Source organism: Ursus arctos, unplaced genomic scaffold (assembly GCF_023065955.2).
Source record: "Ursus arctos isolate Adak ecotype North America unplaced genomic scaffold, UrsArc2.0 scaffold_33, whole genome shotgun sequence".
Lineage (NCBI taxonomy): Eukaryota > Metazoa > Chordata > Mammalia > Carnivora > Ursidae > Ursus > Ursus arctos.
In genome coordinates this window covers 4,205,052-4,227,465 of record NW_026623019.1, presented here as the reverse complement: position 1 = coordinate 4,227,465, position 22,414 = coordinate 4,205,052, and the positions used below count along the sequence as shown (strand labels likewise).

Here is a 22,414-nt window from a genome sequence, read left to right as displayed (position 1 = left end):
AGACAAGACACAACAAGGGTTGGGGAGAATGTGGTGAAAAGGGAACCTTTGTGCACTGTTTGTGGGAATGTAAATTGGTACAGCAACGATAGAAACAGCATGGAAGTCCCCCCAAAACTAAAAATAGAAATAACATATGATCCAATAATTACACTTCTGGGTAGTTATCCAACAAAATAAAAAACATGAATTCAAAAGGATATGTGCACCCCTATGTTTGTTGCAAGCATTATTTACAATAGTCAAATATGGAAGCACCTACGTATTCACCAGTAGATGAATGGATAAGCAAGATGTGAGATATATATACTCAGTGGTATATTACTCAGCCATAAAAAATGTGAAATCTTGCCATTTGATACAATATGGAGGACCAGGAAAGTACTATGCTAAATGAAAAAAGTCAGATGGAGAAAGACAAATACCATATGATTTCATGTGTATGTCGAATCTAAAAAAAAAAGCAACAGCAACAAACAAATGAGCTAACAAAAGACAATAAAAAAGATAAAGAGACTCATAAATATGAGAGCAAACTAATGGTTGCCAGATGTTGGGGGAGGGAGAAGGGAAAATACGTGAAGGGGACTAAGAGGTACAAACTTCTAGTTATAAGATAAATGACAGGGATGAGAAATACAGCATAGAAAGTATAGTCGATAATATTGTAATAACTTTGTGTGGTGACACATGATAACTACACTTCCCAGGGTGAATGTTTCATAATGTATATAATGGCTGAATCACTAAGTTGTACACCTAAAACTAATATAATACATCAACTGTATTTCAATTAAAAATTAAAAGAATTTAAAAAGTTAACTCAAGTTGGATCATAGGCCTAAATGTAAAATACCAAACTGTTAAACTCCCAGAAAATAGCACAGGAGAAAATCTAGCTGACCTTGGGCTTGGCAATGACTTTTCAGATATTGTCTATGAAAGAAAAAATTGATAATTTGGAGTTCATTAAAATTTAAAACTTAAGGGAATGAGGATACAAACCACAGACTAGGAGATAGTCTTTGCAAAACACATATTTGACACAGGATGGATATCCAAAATATAGGTAAAACTCTTTTAAAATTCAACGATAAGGGCAATGAACAACCAATTAAAAACGAAGTCAAAAGAGTCCAAGGATCTGAGCAGACGCCTTACAGAAGAAGATAACGAGATGGAAAATACACATATGAAAACATGCTCAACATCATTAGTCATTAGGAAAGTGCAAATCAAAACCACAACGAATCACTTCACATCCACTAGGGGGGCTGTCATCCAAAAGACATAATAACAGGTGTTGGCAGGGATGAGGAGGATTTGGACCCTTCTACATCACTGTTGGGAATGCAAAATGGTACTCTGGAAATCAATCTGGAAGTTCCTCAAACAGGTAAACACAGAGTCACCAATGACCCAGCCATCACCCCACAGCCACTCAGCTCATCAGCTTGTGATTCTGTCCACCAAACAGTGTGTACGTCATCTACGGTTTTCTCTTCCCTACTTCAGGCCATTATTCCTTCTCACATGGGTAGGCAGCTCCTTACCTGGCCTTCTGGCCACCACGCTCTCTCTGTGGCCCACACCCAAATCATCTTGCCCCTGTCGGCAGTATTGCTTAGCCGTGCAAGTGGCTTCCTAGCAAAAGGCCTCAGTGATTTCCCAGAGTACCTTAGATCAATGTCCAGATTTCGAGCTGGCCAGCGGGCCTCTCTGGTGTAACCCTTGCCCAGCCAGGCAGCCCCATCTCCCGCCATCCCCTGCTCCTCATCCTCAGACTCCCAATTCCTACAGTAGCTGTGCTCAAACAGGCAGACTCACGGCTGCACTTGGGGCTTGGCCACATGGCCATACCTTCACTGGATGTCCAGCCTCTCTCACTTGACTGACGGACTCACCTTCTACCCTAGTGTAGGTGTCTCTCCCTCCTCTGACAGCCCTGCCTTGTCCCAGCGCAAATTAGGCAGCCCTCCCACGTGTCTCCACAAACCCCCCCAACTTCCACTTCGGTCTACTAATCTCCTCTAAAAACCAACGCGTACAGTGCGTGATGTTGCATTTAGCATCTAGAAGACTTGCTCGGCCAAAGTCCACAGAGGTGGGAAAAGTGGCCCCAGTGGTACAGTCCATGCCTAGAGGGGTTCAAGATGGCATTCCTGTGATCCTAAAAGAAACCTGGAAAGGACCATGTAACCTGAGTTATATGACATGAAATCCTAATGTCCAAAACACAACTGGTGTAAGACACAATCGCTCCTCACGGCTACCTCGTCCCCAAAGCTTTGTCCCCAAGAACCCACCACTTTCCCCGTACCATGGGAGCCTCGGGACGACAGAGCCCTGTGTGCATGAGTCCTTGTGCGGCTCAGGAAGCTCTCCTATATTCCCAGCAGATTTCAAACATCTTTTCATAACTTGCTGTGCCGTTGGGCCAGGAATGCTGTTGTGCATCATGAATTATTAACTCCCATGCTTGATGGATAAGAATTACAAAATCACCTGCATTTTAATAATAAACCTCAGTGTCACCTGAGGACACCGTGACTTGCTCTGGACAGGCAAGGTGTGAGCTGCTGGAGGGCCGGGCTCGGCACACAGCACCCGGCAGGAGCCTGGGCGTGGATGGTTGCTCTGCCGTATTTTTACATGACTCTATTTCATGGTGGGTTGAACATGGAGGTAGGTATGGCCTGAAGCAGTAAGGAAGAATGAACACTTTTAGTAGTGGAGAATAAGGACACGTTTTCAGATGTTAAACCATAAAAACCATAAAAAATTATAATTATTGACTGTATCAGCCAAAGTGCCGATAGCTCTTTTCATACCCACTTACAGAGTTGCCATGAACCTCAATTTCTGCTTTGAGCAGAGAAGGTAACTTAACATCTCAGATCCCAGAGGTCTCCATCCATTGTTGGTACATATTTCTAAAAACCATTTTTAGGTGTGCTATGGAAAACCTTTCTAATTTGGTGATATATAGATACACACACACAGGCAACACCAGGCATGCTTTGTTGTTGCTTTTTTGGTTTGTTTTTGGTTTTGGGGTTTTTTTTGGAGGGGGTTGGCTAAAAGACCTTTATGCACAAAGGGCAACATGCATTTCTTATGTGAGAGAAATACTGTGATTACATCATGCTTTGTGAGGGAGTCCCCGGGGCACGGAAGTGACTTCCTATGAGCTTCACAAGCTTCACAGCTGAACCGACAACCTGACCCCTGACCCCTGACTCTCCTGAACCACCGATGGCCATTCCCATGGGTGAGGACTCTACCCTACCTCCAAGCGAATATTTCTGAGCCCCTTCCCAACACCAAGATTCAGGATTCCAGAGCTGGCTGAAGTTATGACTCACAGATGAAGCCAGTTTCTACGCCAGCATACATTTCATAATCTGAAAATCAGGATTCAGAGTTTTTGCCTAATTTTTTGGATCTCTTTCTTCCCCTACGAAATGAATAGAATGTAAACTATACACGTGAACATCTGCATTAAAGAAATCAAGTTCTTATGATATTTCACGACCTGGAATTTACGGTTTTCTAAGACACTGCCAAATTGCAATGCGACTTTCAGTTTATTGGACACGACATGGAATTCCAGTTAGTGTTAAACTGGGAATAGATTTACTGCACAAAGCACTTTGCAAAGCGTGAACTTTGAAGAGGTTGGCCACGCACAGACGCGGGAGGGTGTCTGGAGTGTGCTTGTTTATTCAACAGGAATGTAAGGCAGGCCTACTGCAGGGAGGTCAAACATACCAGGCACAGAAAAAAATTCAATGTGTTACAGCTAAGCCATCCCTTTTCCCCAGAAAAACTGAAAGTCAGATAGCAGGACAAAGAAGACAATTTGAATCAAGTTGCAATGCTTACCGATTTTAACGTGCTACTGTTTCAAAGCCTCTCCATTATTTTATTGAGATAAAACTAACTTATAACATTATATTAGTTACAGGTGTACAACAGAATGATTCGGTATTTGAATATATTATGACATGGTTACCACCATAAGTCTAGTTACCATCCACCAAAATAATCTTTTTTCTTGTGATGAGGACTTTCAAGATCTACTCTCTTAGCAACTTTCAAATAGGCAAAACAGAGTTAACTATAGTCGTTATGCCGTCCATTACACCCCCGTGACTTATTTATTTTATAAATTGAAGTTTATGCCTTTTATCCGCTTTCATCATTCCTTCCATCCTTCACTGAACTGGTGCTATGCTCAGTATGTGCTAATGGGTTCCTTCCACTCTTTGCCGTGTTTACATGACTAGAAATCCCCAAAGGCTCCGCCTTTCTAGGAAGAAGAGTTACTTTTCATTTTCCACGGAGAGAAGGGAGCGTGGGGTGAAACCCGCTGACCACGTGTAACTTTTGACTTACTGGCCCTCAATGATTCATTATCTCTTTAGAACATTCTAATCTGTTTGGTGCAGTGGAAGAATTTTTATAAGCATTTATACCCGTCAGCATTTACACTCATCAATACTTACAGCACCACGAATAGTATTCTGTAAGAACTAAGTAGCTGGGGGACACACACGAGGAAGAGTCATGACAGTGCATCTTCTAAGATAATATTTGAAAGTAGCAATTGTTTAAAATTAAAGATGGTCACTTTCTTGTTTTCAATTAATTGTAACTTTTCCATATGGATTGGCTCTCAGGAAGAGAGAAGGGGCTAAAAGGAGGTATTCTCTCTCAGCAGTTCATTTGTTTTTAACCTATTATCAAAAAACTGAAATCAGGGATGCTAAAACGACATGGGATGGCTTTACCTGTCCATGAGGCCGCAGGTGTCTATCTGGAGGTCACGGAAACTCCCCAGCGCCCCCTGCTGTACCGTGATGGGATCCACTGCCTGGTCGCCGATGGAGATGAGCCTCAGGCAGCCCTGAAACCCGGCCAGGGGGCCTCCACATCCAGGGCCAGACCTGCTGTCGGGACAGCCTGCATGAACGTGGAGACACACAAAGGAGAAAGTCAGCCCTCGTGACCAAAATAGCGCACAGCATTTTGTCCATGCGAGTTTGCTGCCTCCTGTTTGCAGACGCCTGAGGATCAGACTTCCTGCACACGTTGGAAGGCTCATACTCCTCACGGATGGGGCGGTGGACGGCTGGGAACAGACGTTACTGGTTTTGGTAAAGCACAGGAATAACTAGAGCCAGGCTTGTGAACAGATGAGCCGAAGGTAGGATGTAAGATCCTACCAGTAGAGTCAAGGCCCACTTAACTGAAGCAGAATTTGATTTCTCTTCTGAAAGCGCCCAGAAGAAATCACTCCTTTTAGCATGATATTAAACTATATGAACTAAAAGCCATGGGATAACAGAATCAGAAAAAAAAAAAAAATCACAGGCCAAATAGGACCTGTAAAATTTAAAATGCTTGAGAAATAATGACGTGTGTGAATGTCTACTCTGTGTGTGTGTGCACGCACGGGCACAGTTAAAACAATGCTTGATTATATATGGTCAAAGACATCTAAGAACAATTTATACCTACACTTCCAACTGCTTCTGAGTGAGGCATTTTAGTCAAAAACCTTTTAACATTAACACGCACACAAAATTAACAAGTATCTCAATGATATGGCACTGAAAATAATGGAGAAAAATTAGCATCACGGACTAGTCCGTGCAAAAAGAAATGGGCTTTGATTGTTTTCAATAATAAAGAGTTAAATTTTTACAAGTTCTGCTGCATTCACTAATTGGCCTGCTGTAAATCACTGTTAAATTAATTAAGTAAAGAGGCCATCAGACCGAGGTGACTCACCAAAAGCTTTAGTGACCTAGGAGAGCAAACCAGAGTCTAAGCTTCTAAATGCCTCAAGGTTCTGAAATCGAAATCTAAAGACAGCCAATCCCGGACAGCCAGCCAGGCTTTAAGCTCAAGCCAATCAATCATCTCCTCTCTTTGCTTCCGCACCTTCTCTATGTAAGTCCTTCCCCTGGCTCCTGTCCGCCGAGCGTCCCTAACCACTTCTGCTTTGGCATTGCGTGATTTGAGTCAATTTTTGCTCAAATATGCCCTTAAAAATTTTAATATGCCTCAGGTTATCTTTGACCATTACAAACCATGATTCCTAGACAGCGGTTTTATTTTATTCCCCTGGGTTTCCCAAAAGGACATCCCAAGAGGATGCTATGGTAACAACAACGAGCAAGGACACAGCCAGGGGACTTTGAAACCAAAGTCAAAGCCGATCGGGTTCAGAACCACCTCCTGCCCCACGTGTGGGGCCAGCAGGGCAGAGCGTGCTCTCCCACCGTCTGTTGAGTTGCCCTCGGAAGCAATCACGGGGTCTTCAATTTGAGCACTGCAAGATTCCCACTGTACAGGAGGAAAGTAAACGTTCTGAAGGAGACACAGCCACTGTAAATGCTTTTGTAAAAGGCCACCATTGGGGGAAATCTATAGACTCAGCCTCGTCTCCGTTACACACACCCCTCATTTTTAGGACTGAGGCTGAGGTTCTCCCCAGGAGCTTCCCTGGCTTGGGGGAGTAGAGTCTCGCGGGGTGGTACCCCTCACCAGGGATGGCCAGTGCACACGGATGCAATGGAGTGGTCAGGGACCCACATCCTCAACTGGGATGTCCCTGAGGGGCAATGTTGCTTCAGAGCCTCCGTGGGATCTCCTGAGGCTTCTACTGCACCTGCAGCATGCCCCACCTTGTCTCTGTTCATCCCAGCTCCTCTCTCACCCGCCCGGGGCGGGGGGAGTGGTGCTTCCCAGAACTAACCTCACTAAACCACGGTACACAAATCTCCCGAGCAGAGAGGTAGCTTCCTGGGGAACCCACCTGTAGCAACGTGGGATAAAATCACAAAGCATCCACTTAATTGAATACTTTATTTTCATATGCAAACTCAAAAGAATCACAGCATTTTTAATAATTAATATTCTTTTAATTCCAAGAAATTGTGAAGTGAAGTTTATGCTTCCTGGGAAACTTACCTATTTTATTTATTCTTTGCCTTATTCAATATGTCTCACTGACATCATTTCCAAGAGAATGTTTTCTTTTAATTTGTTAGACACAAAGTCGTAACTGTTCATCTTTTTTTATAAAAAAAGATCATTAAAAAATCATTTTCCAATCATTTAAATATTAAGGGATTTTTTGTTAATATTTACAGCCTGGGGTTTGAGGTTATTTTATAAGGCTCTTATTTTTTAAATGAAATGGAATCAGTAATTTCTTTCTTTCTTTTTTTTTAAAAGATTTATTTATTTATTTATTTTAGAGAGAGAGGAAGAGAGAGCATGAGGGGAGGTGGAACAGAGGGAGAGAAACTCAAGCAGGGAGCCCAATGCAGGGCTCGATCCCAGGACCTGAGATCATGACCTGAGCCGAAATCAAGAGTCAGACGCTTAACTGACTAAGCCAGCCAGGTGCCTCTGGAATCAGTAATTTATAAAGATTTTACTCATTATACTAATACGTTTTTCATCCCCCTCTCTTTGAACTTTTGTCATGAGGGTCACTAGTGCACCTTCAAAGGGCAGGGACTGAAGATGAAGCTTCCTCTTGTTCCTGCCCAATGGCTGCTAGCTTGCTACCTAAGAATTTCCACAAAATGCTCGGAGTCTATCTTTCCTCTTCTCTTCATGACTGAGGCTCTGATGCTTTGTATTCCTGACAAATTAAACCCAAAACCAGCCAAGGCCTTCATCAGGTTAAACCCACTGTGGGGCACAATGAAACCTCATACATCCTAGAGACTTTGACTCTTCAACTGTAATGTTATATCATAAAGAACTGCGTAACTCTCCAGTTTCCCTTGACCTTTTCCTCGTTTAATGCGGAAAAACACACATTCCAGTTTGTAAAAGAATTTCTGAAAGTTTGGATATATTTGGAAGAGACCTGGTATACCTTTGTATCTTTATAGGTGACTTCTACTGACAGTGCTTAGGAACCGAGAACATTAGGATAGAGGATCAGAAACATTAAGTCAGTAAACTTCCCCTTCCTCCAAATCACAAACTTCAAACTCATCTGAAACACAGTGCAGTGTCCGGGGCACCTGGGTGCTCAGTCCCTTGAGCACCCGAATCTTCACTTCCACTTAGGTCATGATCTCAGAGTCATGAGATCGAGCCCCAAGTCGGGCTCTGTGCTGGGCATGGAGCCTGCTTAAGATTCTCTCCCTCTGTTGCTCTTCACCCATCCCTGCTCATGCAAGCTTTCTTTCTCCAAAAAATTTTTTAAAAATAAATACAATGCAATACCTAAATATTCCTATAAAGAACAAAACAAACCTGACTCCAGTGATCACAAGGAAAACTTTCTCAAAGTGGAACATTAAGAAGGAAAGGTCAAACCGCCAAGTAATTTGTTGCTCCAGGTACGAAAGAGAGGTTAAGAAGCAAGGGGTGCCACGGCCCAAGACACGCCCAGGCCGTGAGTCGATCATTCATCCATGCAGAAGGTTACCTGAAGCCCTGACAGTAAAATGGCAGAAGGTCATGCCTCAATGACCTGATTCCGGATGGACAGTGATAGTGGACAGGGGATATTTATTGCTAAGTTAATGGAACATACCCACCACTACAGAAGGAGTCTGAAATTTAAGGACCTCTGGGGATAATGGAGAAATTGTCACTTTATGTCATGACACCAGAATAGGTCATGAGGTAAGACCTCATTACAGCCGTCATTGGTTCCCTGGTCTGCTAAGGTCTCATGCATGCAAGTAAAGTCGAGAGATTCGAGACATAATTTAGTATCCCCCAACTCTGCGGTGGAAGTGTGTTACTGAATAGTACAAAGATTCCGCAAAAGGAATCGAAAAGAGAGCAGCTTTCCACTACCCTCCCTGGCAGGCACCAAAACTCTGTGTACGATACGGTAGACTGAAACTATTGTTGGAAGAACAATTGACCAACAAAGCTCAGACTGAGAAGAAACAGAAGAGGAAAAACGGAAACCTGCATCACACAGTGCTGACAGGACATATACAAAGGGCTGCTGATCTGCGAGAGGACCCCCGTCATGGGAAGAAAGCCACAGAGCCCGGCTTTATGCCTGCTGTCCTGTCGTAATTACTGAGATCATCTCCTTCATTCGCTAAAGCATCCTGATTTGGACAGTAAATTATATGGTCATCCGAACTGTACTAGGAAGACACACTTTATGGGAAAACACTTCAACAAAATGTGACTGCATGGGGAATGGGAACTTGCAGCAGAACCTCCATCAGGAGAAGCAGAAAGAGGAAGGAGAACTGGTTAGGGAGTGTCTCAGAACATGGGGTACTGATTGCCGTGAATACCAAATATTGCTACAGAGCATGAATGGGATAAAGTGAATGTCCTTGTTAACATGATGCATATTCTGGTTCTGATAGACGTTAATTAAGAAGATAAAGATAAAGAGACACTGGCAAACACCACTCTTGGGATTGGATAAAATAACTCTGACATCGACGTCTTCCGGTCTCAAAGTTTCCACTCAATTTGAAACTGACCTGCCCCTCTTTACCCAGAACAGAGCTGGGAAGTCCCCTGGACCATAGAGACAAGGGGCTCTGAACAAGGGAGTCTTTACCTGTGCATTAAACTTGTGAATATAGTACATCTATTGAGAATCAGGACTCCGTGTTCACTGGTCTTGGACTTGCCTCTCCCACTTTTCCTTGATGGCAAGTAATATTCATCTTCCTACTTAACATCAGTAAATTGGTGTGTTTTGGTTTTGTGTGTTTGTTGCAGCCTGGTGCGGGCATTAGTTGGGTTGTTTTGATAGTACATAATCTTTCTCTAGGAAAAAAGATGCTGTTATGTTGGTATAAGATGTATATTTGACTAAGTTAGTTTGAATCAGTGCCTGGAATTGTTCTGTAGGAATCAACTGGGTATTTACAGCTAAGTATGTAGAGGTCATTCTGAATTTATACATTAGTTACAGATAATGTGCTGTGATTGCAAGATCTTACACTATTTTCGCCACTCAGTGCCAAATTATAATTACAACCAAAAAACAGCAAAGTGGTAATGAAGAAAAGTCATTATACTCTCTCACGGGATGTTTAAACTTTGTAATTCTGCTCATCTTAGAGACACTATTTGTTATTGGAAACTATACTAACGAGACAGTTTTTCTGCACATCAACACAATTTTATGAAAATGCATAAGAAAAGCCTATTATGCTTTTTTTCAACACATTGCCTCCAAATCTCCAGGGTCCTTTCCTAGACCAAGGGCTGGAGACAACCAAAGGTTGTTTCATTAAATTGATTCTGCATATTAGGAAAACTTGGTAGTTTGTACATAAGGAAAATTTTAAAATCGCTGGCAAGACGATTCTTGGCAGCTTTAGAATATTTATCGCATTTTTTTATAATAGCAAAAAAAAATGGGCACAATCAAATTGTTGCTCAACAGTAAAACGGGATGGTGGATTTAATAAGTGAAACATGGTATAACACACATCAAAAACTACAGCGCAGTAAAATGTAACTTTATCTATAAACATTCACAGGGTTGGATCTCAAAAACTAATCTAGAACAACAATGATAGCAACAATAATAAAAAGAACACATTTGTAAAGTTAAAAGCAAGGGAACACAAAACACTATTGTTTAAAGTTACCTACGTGGATAATAGGTTATAAAGAAAAGCAATACATTAAAACTTACAAACTTTCAGTTGTAAAATAAAGAAGCCATGGGGATGTAATGTACAGCATGGTGACTACAGTTAATAATACCTTATTGTATATTTAAAAGTTGCTAAGAGAGTAGATCTTAAACATTGCCATCGCAAGAAAAAATTGTAACTATGTATGGCGGTGGATATTACCTGGAGTTATTGTGGGATCATTTCCCAGCACATACAAACACTGAGTCATTATGCTGTACATCTGAAACCGACATGATGCTACGTGGTGATTATATCTGAATTGAAAAATAAAAAGGCAATGCAAGGATTAGTAAAAAAGGGGGGGCAGGGTAATACTTACCTGGGGGAATGAGACTCTGGAGCAGCAAGGGAAGCTTTAAGAGCACTGTAGTGTTTAATTGTGTACTCTGGGGGGTTAGCCCACAAGTATCTTTCAAGAAACATGAATAGTATTTTAAAATATATACATATATTCCATAATAACAACTGATTCATATCACATCAACATGTAAATATTTATGGGAAGTACCCATTCTCATGTAGCTGTGATTTGCACATTTGGAACTGTAAAAGTTCAAATATGAGAGAAGATTCTCTGGTTTTGGAAAGTATTTTTTTACTTCTTAACACAAAATAACAAGTATTCTATTTTGCATCATTAAACAACACAGCAAGGATTTTTCTTCCTATCCCTTTTAGTGCTTCAAAATCTCTTTACCTTTTAAGTTATAGCTCCTGGATAAATTCTTTATTTAGTTTTGAAGGAATTTGTTCCTCTGCAGAGCTATAAAATCCATCATAAGCGTACAGGTTTAAAAAACTATCTGGGTCAGAAATGCACCATATTTAGCAGGCAAGGAAAGCAAGCAATCCGATCTGCTAATGCTCCTGGCACTACTCCACGTTCACAGCAATGCTTGCTTTAGGGGGCTTGAGAGATTAAACACCCTGATGCAAGGTTGGTGTGCTTATTGTCAATTCTTAGGGAGGATTTTATACTTTCTTGTTGGGCTATCAAGTTATCTCTACCATGATTCCAAACTTATTTTGGAAAGAAACAACTATAAAATGCAAAACGGGAATAATATCAAGGACAGCTTCGAGCCACAATTAGAAATAAGTCTTACAATTGACAGGTCTAAGCTTCTGATGGCTCAGAACTTTTCACTTGAATGCCTCAGGAATGGAGATTCATTAACCTCAGAAGCACCCCCTCCCTGGCTGAACGGATCCGGGACAGACTCAGTCAAAGGTCCACCGAACAGGCAAACACTCTGTCTCCTACAGTCCGGAGAGACGGCCTGGTGTGGTCTTGGTAAAGTTCATCAGGAAGTAGTGAGTGAACATCAGTAGTTATGAAATCCACCTCCGGCTCTAGTATATATAACGGTGCCCTTCTGTTTAGACAGTGGGCAACAGAATGCTTCCTAAACTTTAGGGCAACAGACCAGCTGGGGATCTTGGGGAAAGGCAGATTATGGTTCAGGAAATCAAGGGGAGCTAATCCGCATCTGTGACAAGCTTGTGGGGGATGCTGTCCCGGCTGGTTCCTGGGCCACACTGGAGGACCTGGGCTTCTCGGGGACAAGAGCGGCTGACAGAAAGAAGACCACCCACGTGCAGCAAGAAAACTGCCACATAAAAACCTGAAGAAAAGGTTCTAAGGGTCATTTGGCCTTAGGAAAATATTCTATAGCAAAGTACGAAAGGTAAGAAACAGAGAACAAGGACCCTCACAGTTGCCTGCACATACAGTCACCTGGAGAGCACGTTCCGCGGGCTTCAGAACCAGAGAAAGCAGGATCTCTGGGGATGGAGACAGGCACTAGCATTCTGGAAGCTTTCCAGGTGACTGCAGTGAAAACAAGGGCTAAATTTAAAATCAATCTTAGCAAACGCACATCTAAACAAGGCCACCAGTAGCCATGCATTTTAGGCCATAATTTATTGTCTTTGTCTAGGGTGCCTGGGTGGTACAGTGGGTTAAGCACCCTACTCTTGGTTTCGGCTCAGGTCATGATCTCAGGGTCATGAGATCGAGCCCCGTGCAGGGCTCTGTGCTCAATGGGGAGTCGGCTTGGGATTCTCTCTCCCTCTCCTTCCGTCCCTCTCACTTGTGCTCTCTCTCTCACTCTCTCTCTAAAATAAATAAAATCTTTTTAAAAATGTATTGTTTTTGTCTGCTCAACATTCTCATTGACTATTGCTGAAAGAGAAAGATCATTCTTCAGTATTAATCTTCATTTAAAATTGTCGGTTGTCTTAAAAGTCAGGAGCTGGAAAGACAAGAATGGTTTGCTTACCAACAAAGCCAGTTCCTTTCACTTACCGCCCCAATGATAGGTGTCCCCTGAGTCAATTCGCCCACGCAGGGAATGAGCCACAGTGGCTGCCTCTCCATCCACCATCACAGTCAGGTGATTTCCTTTCAATGATAAGGACACTGAATGCCACTGCCCATCACTTAATCCAGAACCTGGAGGTAAACAAAATCGGGTAAAAGAGATTCCTGAAAACCCTATAGAACCCTCTAAACAGAGCCATCCTTGAAAACAATACAATGAGGATCTTAGACCACCTACCAAAGACCACCATGAACTCACCTGAAACCCACCAGGTTATTTAGCTGGTTGGGCAATGGAGAACTGCCACAGAGGACATCTGGGGCCTCTCAGAGAGCCAGGGAGAGGCTTGGTATAGATGTGGGCTTGACTGGGGGGTCCTAAATAGGCAATGAGATCACGTGGTATCCTGGTCATATTTATCCAGGAGGAAGGGGTTACCCGTGTAGTGAGGCTCATTGAGTAAATGTGTGGTTACAGAGGGTCCTTGCGTCTGACCCTCCACAGTCATGGATTGGCCAGGCTCGTTCTAACAAAAATTATGCTCTAACAAAAATTACTGTGGTCAGTTGAGAATATTATGACCTATGTGCACACTGCAATGGCTGTTATTTCACTTTCTCCTCACTCAGTTAAGTCAGAAAAGTACAGGGAGGAATGAAGAGAAAAGAAAGAAATCTGAATCAAAGAGGTAAAGAAGAATAGAGAGTGAAGAGTTCAAACATTCTGCCTTGGACAGTGTAGTCTTAGTTTCTTCCAGTACTAGGACCTTAATAGAATAACATGACAAGATCCTGAACAATCCTGAAATGATCCAATATCCCAATGATGGGGCATAGGGCATACTTCATTCTCTTCTAGTTTGTCAATATTTTGCAATGGTGAGAAGCACAAGCATTTTTCTAAATTGTAAGTTATAAAAATAAAATTTTTTCCATACTTTGGTGTATTATTACTATATATAACTTCGGTACGCTGTTTAGAAAAATACATCATCTATAGCAGTATAGCTCTTTAGAAAAATGTATTAGTAACTTAAGTATTAATAAAACATGAAAATTCATTGAACAAAATGTAAAGTTAAAAAAGCATCACATTAAAGTGCGTGTGTGTACATACTCAATCATTGTCTAAAAATGGACAAAACGGGTAGGCAATATTCTTAAATATTAACATTAACTTCTGGATGAGGGAACTGTGTTTGATTGATTTCATTTTATGTCATTTTTTCCATTTTCTGTTTTCCCACATTTGATACAGCACACTCCAGCTATTGTTACGTTATTATTCCGAAGAACTAATATTTGTTCCCCCCTAAAGCAGCCACTGTCTCTTGAATCCATGAGGCAACATGTCTATTTTTTCTTGAAGTGATGGAGTCAGGAATGGACATGTGTTTGAACCACCGCCCATCGTCCAACTACATGTGACTTCAGCGTCTCCTACAGACGGACTGGCCGGGTCTTAATGGAAATCCCATGCTGTGTCATGCCGAAGACAAATCAGCGGACAGCAGGTGTGCCAGAATTTGTTAGTTAGCATCTCCTGAATTATTTTCTCAAAGCAAATAATCCCTAAGTTTCAGTGAGAAACAACGAAGGGTTTGCTTCTCACTCTGGTCCCAGGCCATTCGGGTCTCCAAGCTCCATGCCCCAGTATTTATTCACACAGGACTGAGGCGACTGCATGGCCCCATTTCTGCCTCCTGGCTGAGAAGCAACAGTACTTGGCAGAATTTCCCTGTGGTTTCTGCTCAGATGTGGTGGCTGTCACTTCTGCCCACGTTCTGCTGGCCAAAGCGAGTCATTTGTTCAAAGATAAGAGATTCCTGCCCTGCAGAGAGGTCACGGCCACCTCCACACCCACAGAGATGCCTGCTGTTCTCAAGGAGCACAGAGACTAACTGGAATCTTTAGAAGTGGTCCTGGCTGTCGGGGAAGGAGGTCATAAAGAGGCACTTGAGCTCATTTAAAAACAACAAAGTGATAATCATTTGAGTTCTTTGCTGTCATGTCTGAGCATGCTCATGAGCCTGCTTGACTTTAATCTGATGGTCTTAGAGAACTGTCCCAGTATACGAGCCTACCCCTCTTACAAATGATAGTTACAGACTGCTTAGAGCCCTCCAAGTTTGGAAGTCAACCTGCAAGAATCGGAAGTTATTTTCCAGCCCATGGGGGTATTAGCCCCAAAGAAAATATGGCCATGTTTCTGGTAGAAAGTTAACCAGTCATATTTAATTTAATATCAGAGTTTGGCTCAAGTAACCGACCAACCACGTAAATCCATGTCCCTCAAATGCTCCTCGATATGTCACTATACTGCAATTAAAAATTAAAATACAGCTTTTTTGTTTTTGCTTGATCTCTCATCAGTGACGTTGACGTGGACTCAAGATCTGCCTGTGCGCGAAATATGTTTCTGACCTGATCCAGAAGGTCACAGACCCTACTGTAAAAATAGCGGTAACTTTGTTCTCAGACTGAAATATGAGCGATGGTACTTCCCAGGACATACTTTCAGGGAGGGGACGGTTTTAAAGTCACTAAAGGTCACTTCAGCTCCAGTATAATAGAAATGCCAGACTCTCACTTTCTGTGTGGTATTTGTGAAGCCAAAACTGTTTCCAACACTCAACACTGGCTGGGTTCATGAACAATGTTGAGAAAACAGAGAACAGAATACCGAAGATTTCACTTAGATACTTAAGACATATATTATGACACTGGTCCTGAAGGAAACGTTCCAGCCCTGGAGCTAAAGGAAATACACAAGCAAGAATCTGTGAGTGTTCCTTCCGCTCTTGTCATTCAGTATTGATTTTAAAGCTCACATAGCATATCTATCAGTATGGTAACCACATCCGTTTAAAATCTGATATGAAAACCCATTATTTAATTTGGTACATGAAATATTCCCTCCGGCTCCCTCCCTCCCTCTCTCTACCTACCCACCTGTCTAGGACATAGAGTTATTTCGTGGGAGAACTTGCAGAAAACACTCCCGAATATCTCCTTGAATGGGTAATAGATGCCATTTGCCTCTATAATAAAAGACTGTTTTTAATAAAATCCGACATTCTCATTTAAAAGTGAAATGCCTCCACTTATGTTCATTCTCTGTTTCTACCCATTATAATGCTCACCCTTCGTGTTTCTTTTGTGTGTGTTCTACCCTCCCCACTTCTGATGGAAGGATGGCCTGTCTCCCAGGCAGCACTGCAGTCAAAGGATGGATGGCGAAGGGAGGGTGGGCTGTGTCTTTGAGCTGAGCTGCTGTGAAGATGCTGCTTATTCTTCCATCCACCCCAGCCCCGCAAAGGCTTCAGTCTGGGTGGGGCGGGTGGGGAGTGATGGGGGTGGTGATCGCGGGACTAGTTTTGGAATAATGCAAACTGAAAGTTAAGGCATGATTGCTGACTAGCAGGCACTGGGCTGACGGTTCGTAGGCACAGCATCACTGCTCCTACCATCGGTCACACTAGTGTCACTTCAAAGACGAGGACCCGAGGCTTGGGAAGCACACAGGTGCCCATCGGCTCTAGCAGCAGAGGCAGGTCTGGAAATGAGCCTGGCAGGCGAGTCCTCTCACTCACCTCCCACTGGTTTGTGTCAAATCTATCCTGATGACACAGAATAATGTCCATGGCAGTCGAGGCCCTTCGGAAAAGGGGGGAAATGTGTCTTTTCCTACAGAAAGGGAACACACGCTCCCTCCCTCCTCTACTGTCCTTCTGTTCCCAGCACGCTCCGTTGGCCCAGCTCCATGAACACCAGGATACTAGATTATACACCTTTGCACCTTTCTAGATCCCTTCAGAAACATATTAAGGTAACTGTTAGGGAAAAGGATCTAAAAGCTAGAAGCAGCATGAACGAGCCCTGGGTGTCCTTTTTGGCATTTGATACAATTACATTTAAGTTAGCCTTTAAAATTTGGTTCTCGGTTTGGTCGGTGCTTTCGGACTTCATACAAGGTTTGAAATGAAAAACCAGTTGCGGGGCGCCTGGGTGGCGCAGTCGTTAAAGCGTCTGCCTTCGGCTCAGGGCGTGATCCTGGCGATCCGGGATCGAGTCCCACATCAGGCTCTTCCGCTGTGAGCCTGCTTCTTCCTCTCCCACTCCCCCTGCTGTGTTCCCTCTCTCGCTGGCTGTCTCTCTGTCACATAAATAAATAAAATCTTTAAAAAAAAAAAAAAAAAAAGAAAAACCAGTTGCAACCTGTCTCGTTTTCCATGGACCCACACCTCGTTTTACTGCGTTTTGCTTTATGTGTTTCGCAGATACCGTGCCTTTTACAAACTGAAGGTTCGTGGCGACCCTGCCCAGAGTGTCTCTCGGGGACATTTTCCGACAGCATCTGCTCACTCTGTGTCAAACTTTTTCATTGCAAGGACATTTCTGATGGTGATCTGTGATCAGTGATTACAACTTGCTGAAAGCTCAGATAACAGCATTTTTTAGCAATAAAATATTTTTTAATTAAGGTACATATATTATTTTTCCAGACAAAGCTACTGCACATTTAATAGACCACATATACTGCAGACATAGCTTTAACATGCATGGGGAAACCAAAAAAAATTCATTTGACTCACTTTATTGCAATATTTGCTTTATTGGGGTGGTCTGGAAACAAATCCAAGTATCTCTGAGGCATGCCTATATTTCAAATGTAAAAAACATCACCCCTCAAATGCTTCTGAAACAAGCAGCAAGAAAAATTCACCTTTGGTTTGTTTCCGGAAATCAACACATTGCAATCTAAAAGCTTAAAAAATTTGTATAATATTTCAGCGCTGGCCTCCAAAAAAAGCTAAATAACTAAAACCTGTGTGTTGGAAGGGAGAGAGGTATGAGCTCACGTGAGGCAACGGTAAAACACAATCTCTTTTAGTTAATACGACATGCGGCTTGTAACTCTACACAAACCAAGATTGAAGCAATTTCCTAAAGCTGACCTGACACTCTTGGCTCTGCTCTTTTGCTGAGGTCCACATACGGAGTGAAGTCCACTCCGTATGCCGGTGGTCAGATTTTTTTTTTGATTTATAGAGTGAAACAAAGACCTAAGTTTCATTCCCGTCTTTCAACCCCGACCTGGTAACCCAGGATCAGGCAAGATGTTCCTTCCATATTCAACATTCATGGAATGACATCCGCCTAGATTTAAATTTTTATCAGCACTCAAATGCAAAAGAGTACCCAGAGTCCAAAGATAACATGACTCTGGAAGTGAGTTTAGAAACGTGGGTCCTTCTTGGAAGACGAGCAGAACATTCGCCCATAGTTATAAGGAGCCTTATCCAAAATAGGGATTCCCAAAGGAATCAGGAGCGCCGACAGAAAAGGGAAAAATGGTAACTTCAAATATTATGAGGATCAGTGTGTGTATAGGTTCAAAAGACAGTTATAAGAAACCTATTTTCTCAAGAGGACTCAGGCTTGGGCTACTGTCTTCCAGTATTTCAAGCTGACTGCCAATTACTATCCATCAGCTTATAAGTGGGTTATTTTTTAAACTTGATAGGTATGTGTGACATAGCTAACTACGTCACACCAACAGCCTGGAGATACCTAGTTCAAAGGTAAAAGACATTTAGATCCCTCTAGAAGGATTACAAATATCTTATTGATTCAGTCACTCATTTATTGCAGAGAAGACGTAAGGACGGTGCAGTCATAGCAAAAGCGTATTACCTGTTGTGACGTCCCTCGCTGGATGTCCGGGCTGGGACAGACTCAGCTGAAGTTTTCCATCATTAAGAACGAGGATGAGAGCCCCTGGCCCGTGTCGAAGCTGCGTGGTCAGCAGCAGCCCTGCCCTGTTCCACGTTCGAAATTGGAAAGCGACTGACACTTTGTCCTCTCCGGGGGTGCCTGGCAGAGCCAAGTAACTCCTGGAGCTCAGAAAAGTCACAGGCACAATTTGAGGCTGTGAGCACGAGAAGGACACATTTCCCTGTGAATACAGCAGAAGAGGATTTAGGAAAGGGCAGGAGGGGCACTTTGACTTCATTAGCAATGGGTTTTCCAAGATGTGCAGTTTCCTATCAACCTTCTAGCAAACTAGGACTTAAGAACTAGGCTTCCCTATCAAACTTAAATCCAGATTTACCTGTATAGGCCCCTCAAACCATAGCACCGCCCTAGCTGAGCAAACCTACCTCTGAGTCTTTTAGGGAAGTTCTGTCTCCTCCATTTCTGGGCATCAGCAAAGGAATCTCTTGCCCAGGCCTCCTGCTGGGCGCGGGAGACAACAGAGGAGAGAGATATCTTCCCTTGAGGCGTTACACATTTATATCCAGTCTGAAGCCCAGCACCAAGGGCCACGTACTCCCAGAACTTTCCTGCACTCGCCTTGGTTGTGTAAACGTGCTTACAGGTCACTCAGGTGACGCGTACATGTGACTCAGGTGAGCGGTGTGCGTCGGCCCGTCTGAAGGAAAGGATGTGGCCGGCCTGGCCATCCCCAAGGCGAAGCTCGCACGGGCCGGGTCAGCCAGCTTGCCTTCACCCAGCCTAACGTCTGACCTGCCTGGTGGGCTGTTGTTCTTTTAATTTCATTTTATTTTACAAAAAGCACACCTTTTATCTTTAGATTACATCTGTTGCTCCAGGGGCAAACTTATTTTTAATCATAGTGTTTGCAAAGAAGGAACTTAAGTTCTTAAAGTGACTCCAATTGGGATCTCTACAAGTGGGGCACCTGGGTGGCTCAGTCGGTTAAGCAGCTGACTTCAGCTCAGGTCATGATCTCAGGGTCCTGGGATTGAGCCCTGCATCAGGCTCCCTGCTTAGCGGGGAGTCTGCTTCTCCCTCTGCCACTCCTCTGCTTGTGTTCTCTCACTCTCTCTCCCCCTCCCCTCTCCCTTGGTAAATAAATAAAATCTTTTATAAAAAAATTTTTTTACAAGAATTTTTCCCTAAGATTGGATAAGTTTTCATAAATTCCAGAGGCATATGTGCCCAAACATTGCCCTTCCTCTCCAAAATATATCATGCAAAGAAATACAATGAGATAGGACTTAACTTAGCAGATATTGAAGCATACATACCATAAGCGCAGTGTAATCAAGTCAACATGGTATTGGCACAGGAATAAACAGAGCAGCACAGCCCACTAACTAACCCACAGAAAGACCTGAGAATATATGTACAGCCAGTACGTAATGAAAGGTATGATTCAACCCTGGGCACAGAGGGTGGGCCTAGTTACTAAATAGTGCAGGCACAAATGGGTCCCCAGAAGGCATACAGTAACAACTAAGCCACACAAAGAATAAATCCCAAAGACTTAATTTTTTTTCAGTTTTAAAATAAATAAATAAAACCAACTTTAAAGCTTTTTATGGGAAAATCCATGAGACTCTATCTAGAGCCCAGGGGTTCAGAAGCATTCCAAAGCAAGACCAACTACTACAAAGCTATAAAGAGAAAATACCTAGACCCATTGAGCACATACAAATAAAAACATTTATATACTCAACATAGCATATAACATTTAATATAAAAGATGCAATATATAATTGTATATGATAACATGATCTTATATTTAATATAAAATTGATTAATCTGAAAAAATATTTGGATCATCAACGACAAAGGGTAATTTATCAAACATAAAACTCTCTTATCAACTGGGGCACCTGGGTGGCTCAGTCAGTTGAGTGACCGACTCTTGATTTCGGCTCAGGTCCTGAGCTCCGGGTCATGAGATGGAGACTCTCTGCACTCAGCCCAGAGTCTGCTTGAGATTCGCTCTCTCCCTCTCCCTCTCCCTCTGCCCCTCCCCACATTCATGCTCTGTCTCTAAATAAATAAATAAAATCTTAAAAAAAAAAACCCTCACAAATTGACCAGAAAAAAAATTTTAATAAAACTTAAAATGGCAAAAGAATAATAATCAACAATGATCAGAAAAGCAAACCCCAATGGACAAAGGATTATTTCATTCATCAGCAGTCGGATAAACATGAAGTAACAATCGGGGATTAGTTCACGTCCATTGAGCTGGCACGAGCCCGAGCGCTGTCTAACAACATGTGGCCGCCTGAAATGTGAGGGGAGGGCTCTGCCTACACTGCTGGTGACAGATGTCGTGGTACAGTTTTTGGTTTTTTATGGAAAACAACCCAACAACATTTATTAAAATTGAAAGCTGTATAAAACTTTCAACCAAGAAATTCTATGCCTGAAAACTTTGCCATCAAAATACAAGACCGAATATCAGAAAACAGAGGTGCGATTGCCTGTTCGTGGTAAAACAGACACAGAAATAAAGCAAACGTCTTGATTAGGAAATAAGTTTCCTAATGGAACATTGAGCAGCCATAACAACACAGAGCCGCAGCCGACGGCTGGAAAGAATTTCCATAAGGTTTAGGGGCACCTGGGCGGCTCAGTCGGGTTAAGTGTCTGCCTCTTGACTTCGGCTCAGGTTGTGATCTCAGGGTCCTGGAGGACTCTGCACTCAGTGGGGAGTCTGCTTGAGAGATCCTCTCTCTTCCTCTCCCTCTGCCCCTTCCCACCTTGAGCTCTTTCTCTCTAAAATGAAAAAAAAAAAAATAAATCTTTTTTTTTTTAAAGCATTTCCACAAGGTTTAGCTGAGTTGGAAAATTGAGATGGAGAAAAGCTTACATAAAACAATCCCATTTCTTTTTTTTTTTTAAGATTTTATTTATTTATTTGACAGAGAGAGCGAGACAGCACAAGCAGGGGGAACAGCAGAGGGAGAGGGAGAAGCAGGCTCCCCGCCGAGCAGGGAGCCCAACGCGGGGCTTGATCCCAGGACCCTGGGATCACGACCTGAGCCGAAGGCAGACGCCTAACCATCTGAGCCACACAGGCGCCCCAACAATCCCATTTCTGTGAACGATGCTAGATATGGAGGCATCGATAGTCACCAGTCCGTGTGTGAAGCTGAGGGTACTGATCTGTAGAGGATTCGGTTATAATGAACCAAACACGGAAGGACAGATGCTACTACCTTAGTTACATGCTGGTCTCGGGGGAGGGCTTGCAGCCGCATGGAGAGACAGAAGGGTGACAACACTCCATCAGGGGTTAACCTGCTTGAAGGTAACACGCTCCTCATCTGCGGACCTAAGTCCCTGGATCCGTAGCGGACAGACCACTGGCCTTGAGGAGAGAAGGACCCGAACTTTCCCAGCTGCCTGCTTAAAGCCACATCCACCTTCTCAATAGCCAAGCAACTTTTCTGGCAAAATGTTTTTCTTTTTTAGGTCACACGAATGATTTTACTAGCGTCCCTTTGTGTATCTGTGGGCCTTGCCTCCCTTTGTAGAAACAATGGAGCATTCCTGCCGGACCCCCACATGCAGACCCTGAGCATGGAGATAAGGTACCATGGAGTCCGCACGCGATAAAGATACAGGGCAGACCCCTGCGCTCTCTTTA

The 22,414-nt window shown here is 42.9% G+C and overlaps 1 protein-coding gene across 1 annotated transcript in view; it reads right to left on the bottom strand.

Annotated features, from left to right (window-relative positions):
* The window catches only part of LOC113270144 (contactin-associated protein-like 3), a 149,332-nt gene that overhangs the window by 63,116 nt on the left and 63,802 nt on the right, over positions 1 to 22,414 (bottom strand). Inside the window, exons 7-9 of the mRNA XM_044391241.3 lie at positions 18,694 to 18,955; positions 12,982 to 13,128; positions 4,794 to 4,965 (exon numbers count right to left, since the gene is read on the bottom strand). Coding sequence (XP_044247176.1) covers positions 4,794 to 4,965; positions 12,982 to 13,128; positions 18,694 to 18,955 — 581 coding nt within the window. The remainder of the gene's footprint in view (positions 1 to 4,793; positions 4,966 to 12,981; positions 13,129 to 18,693; positions 18,956 to 22,414) is intronic.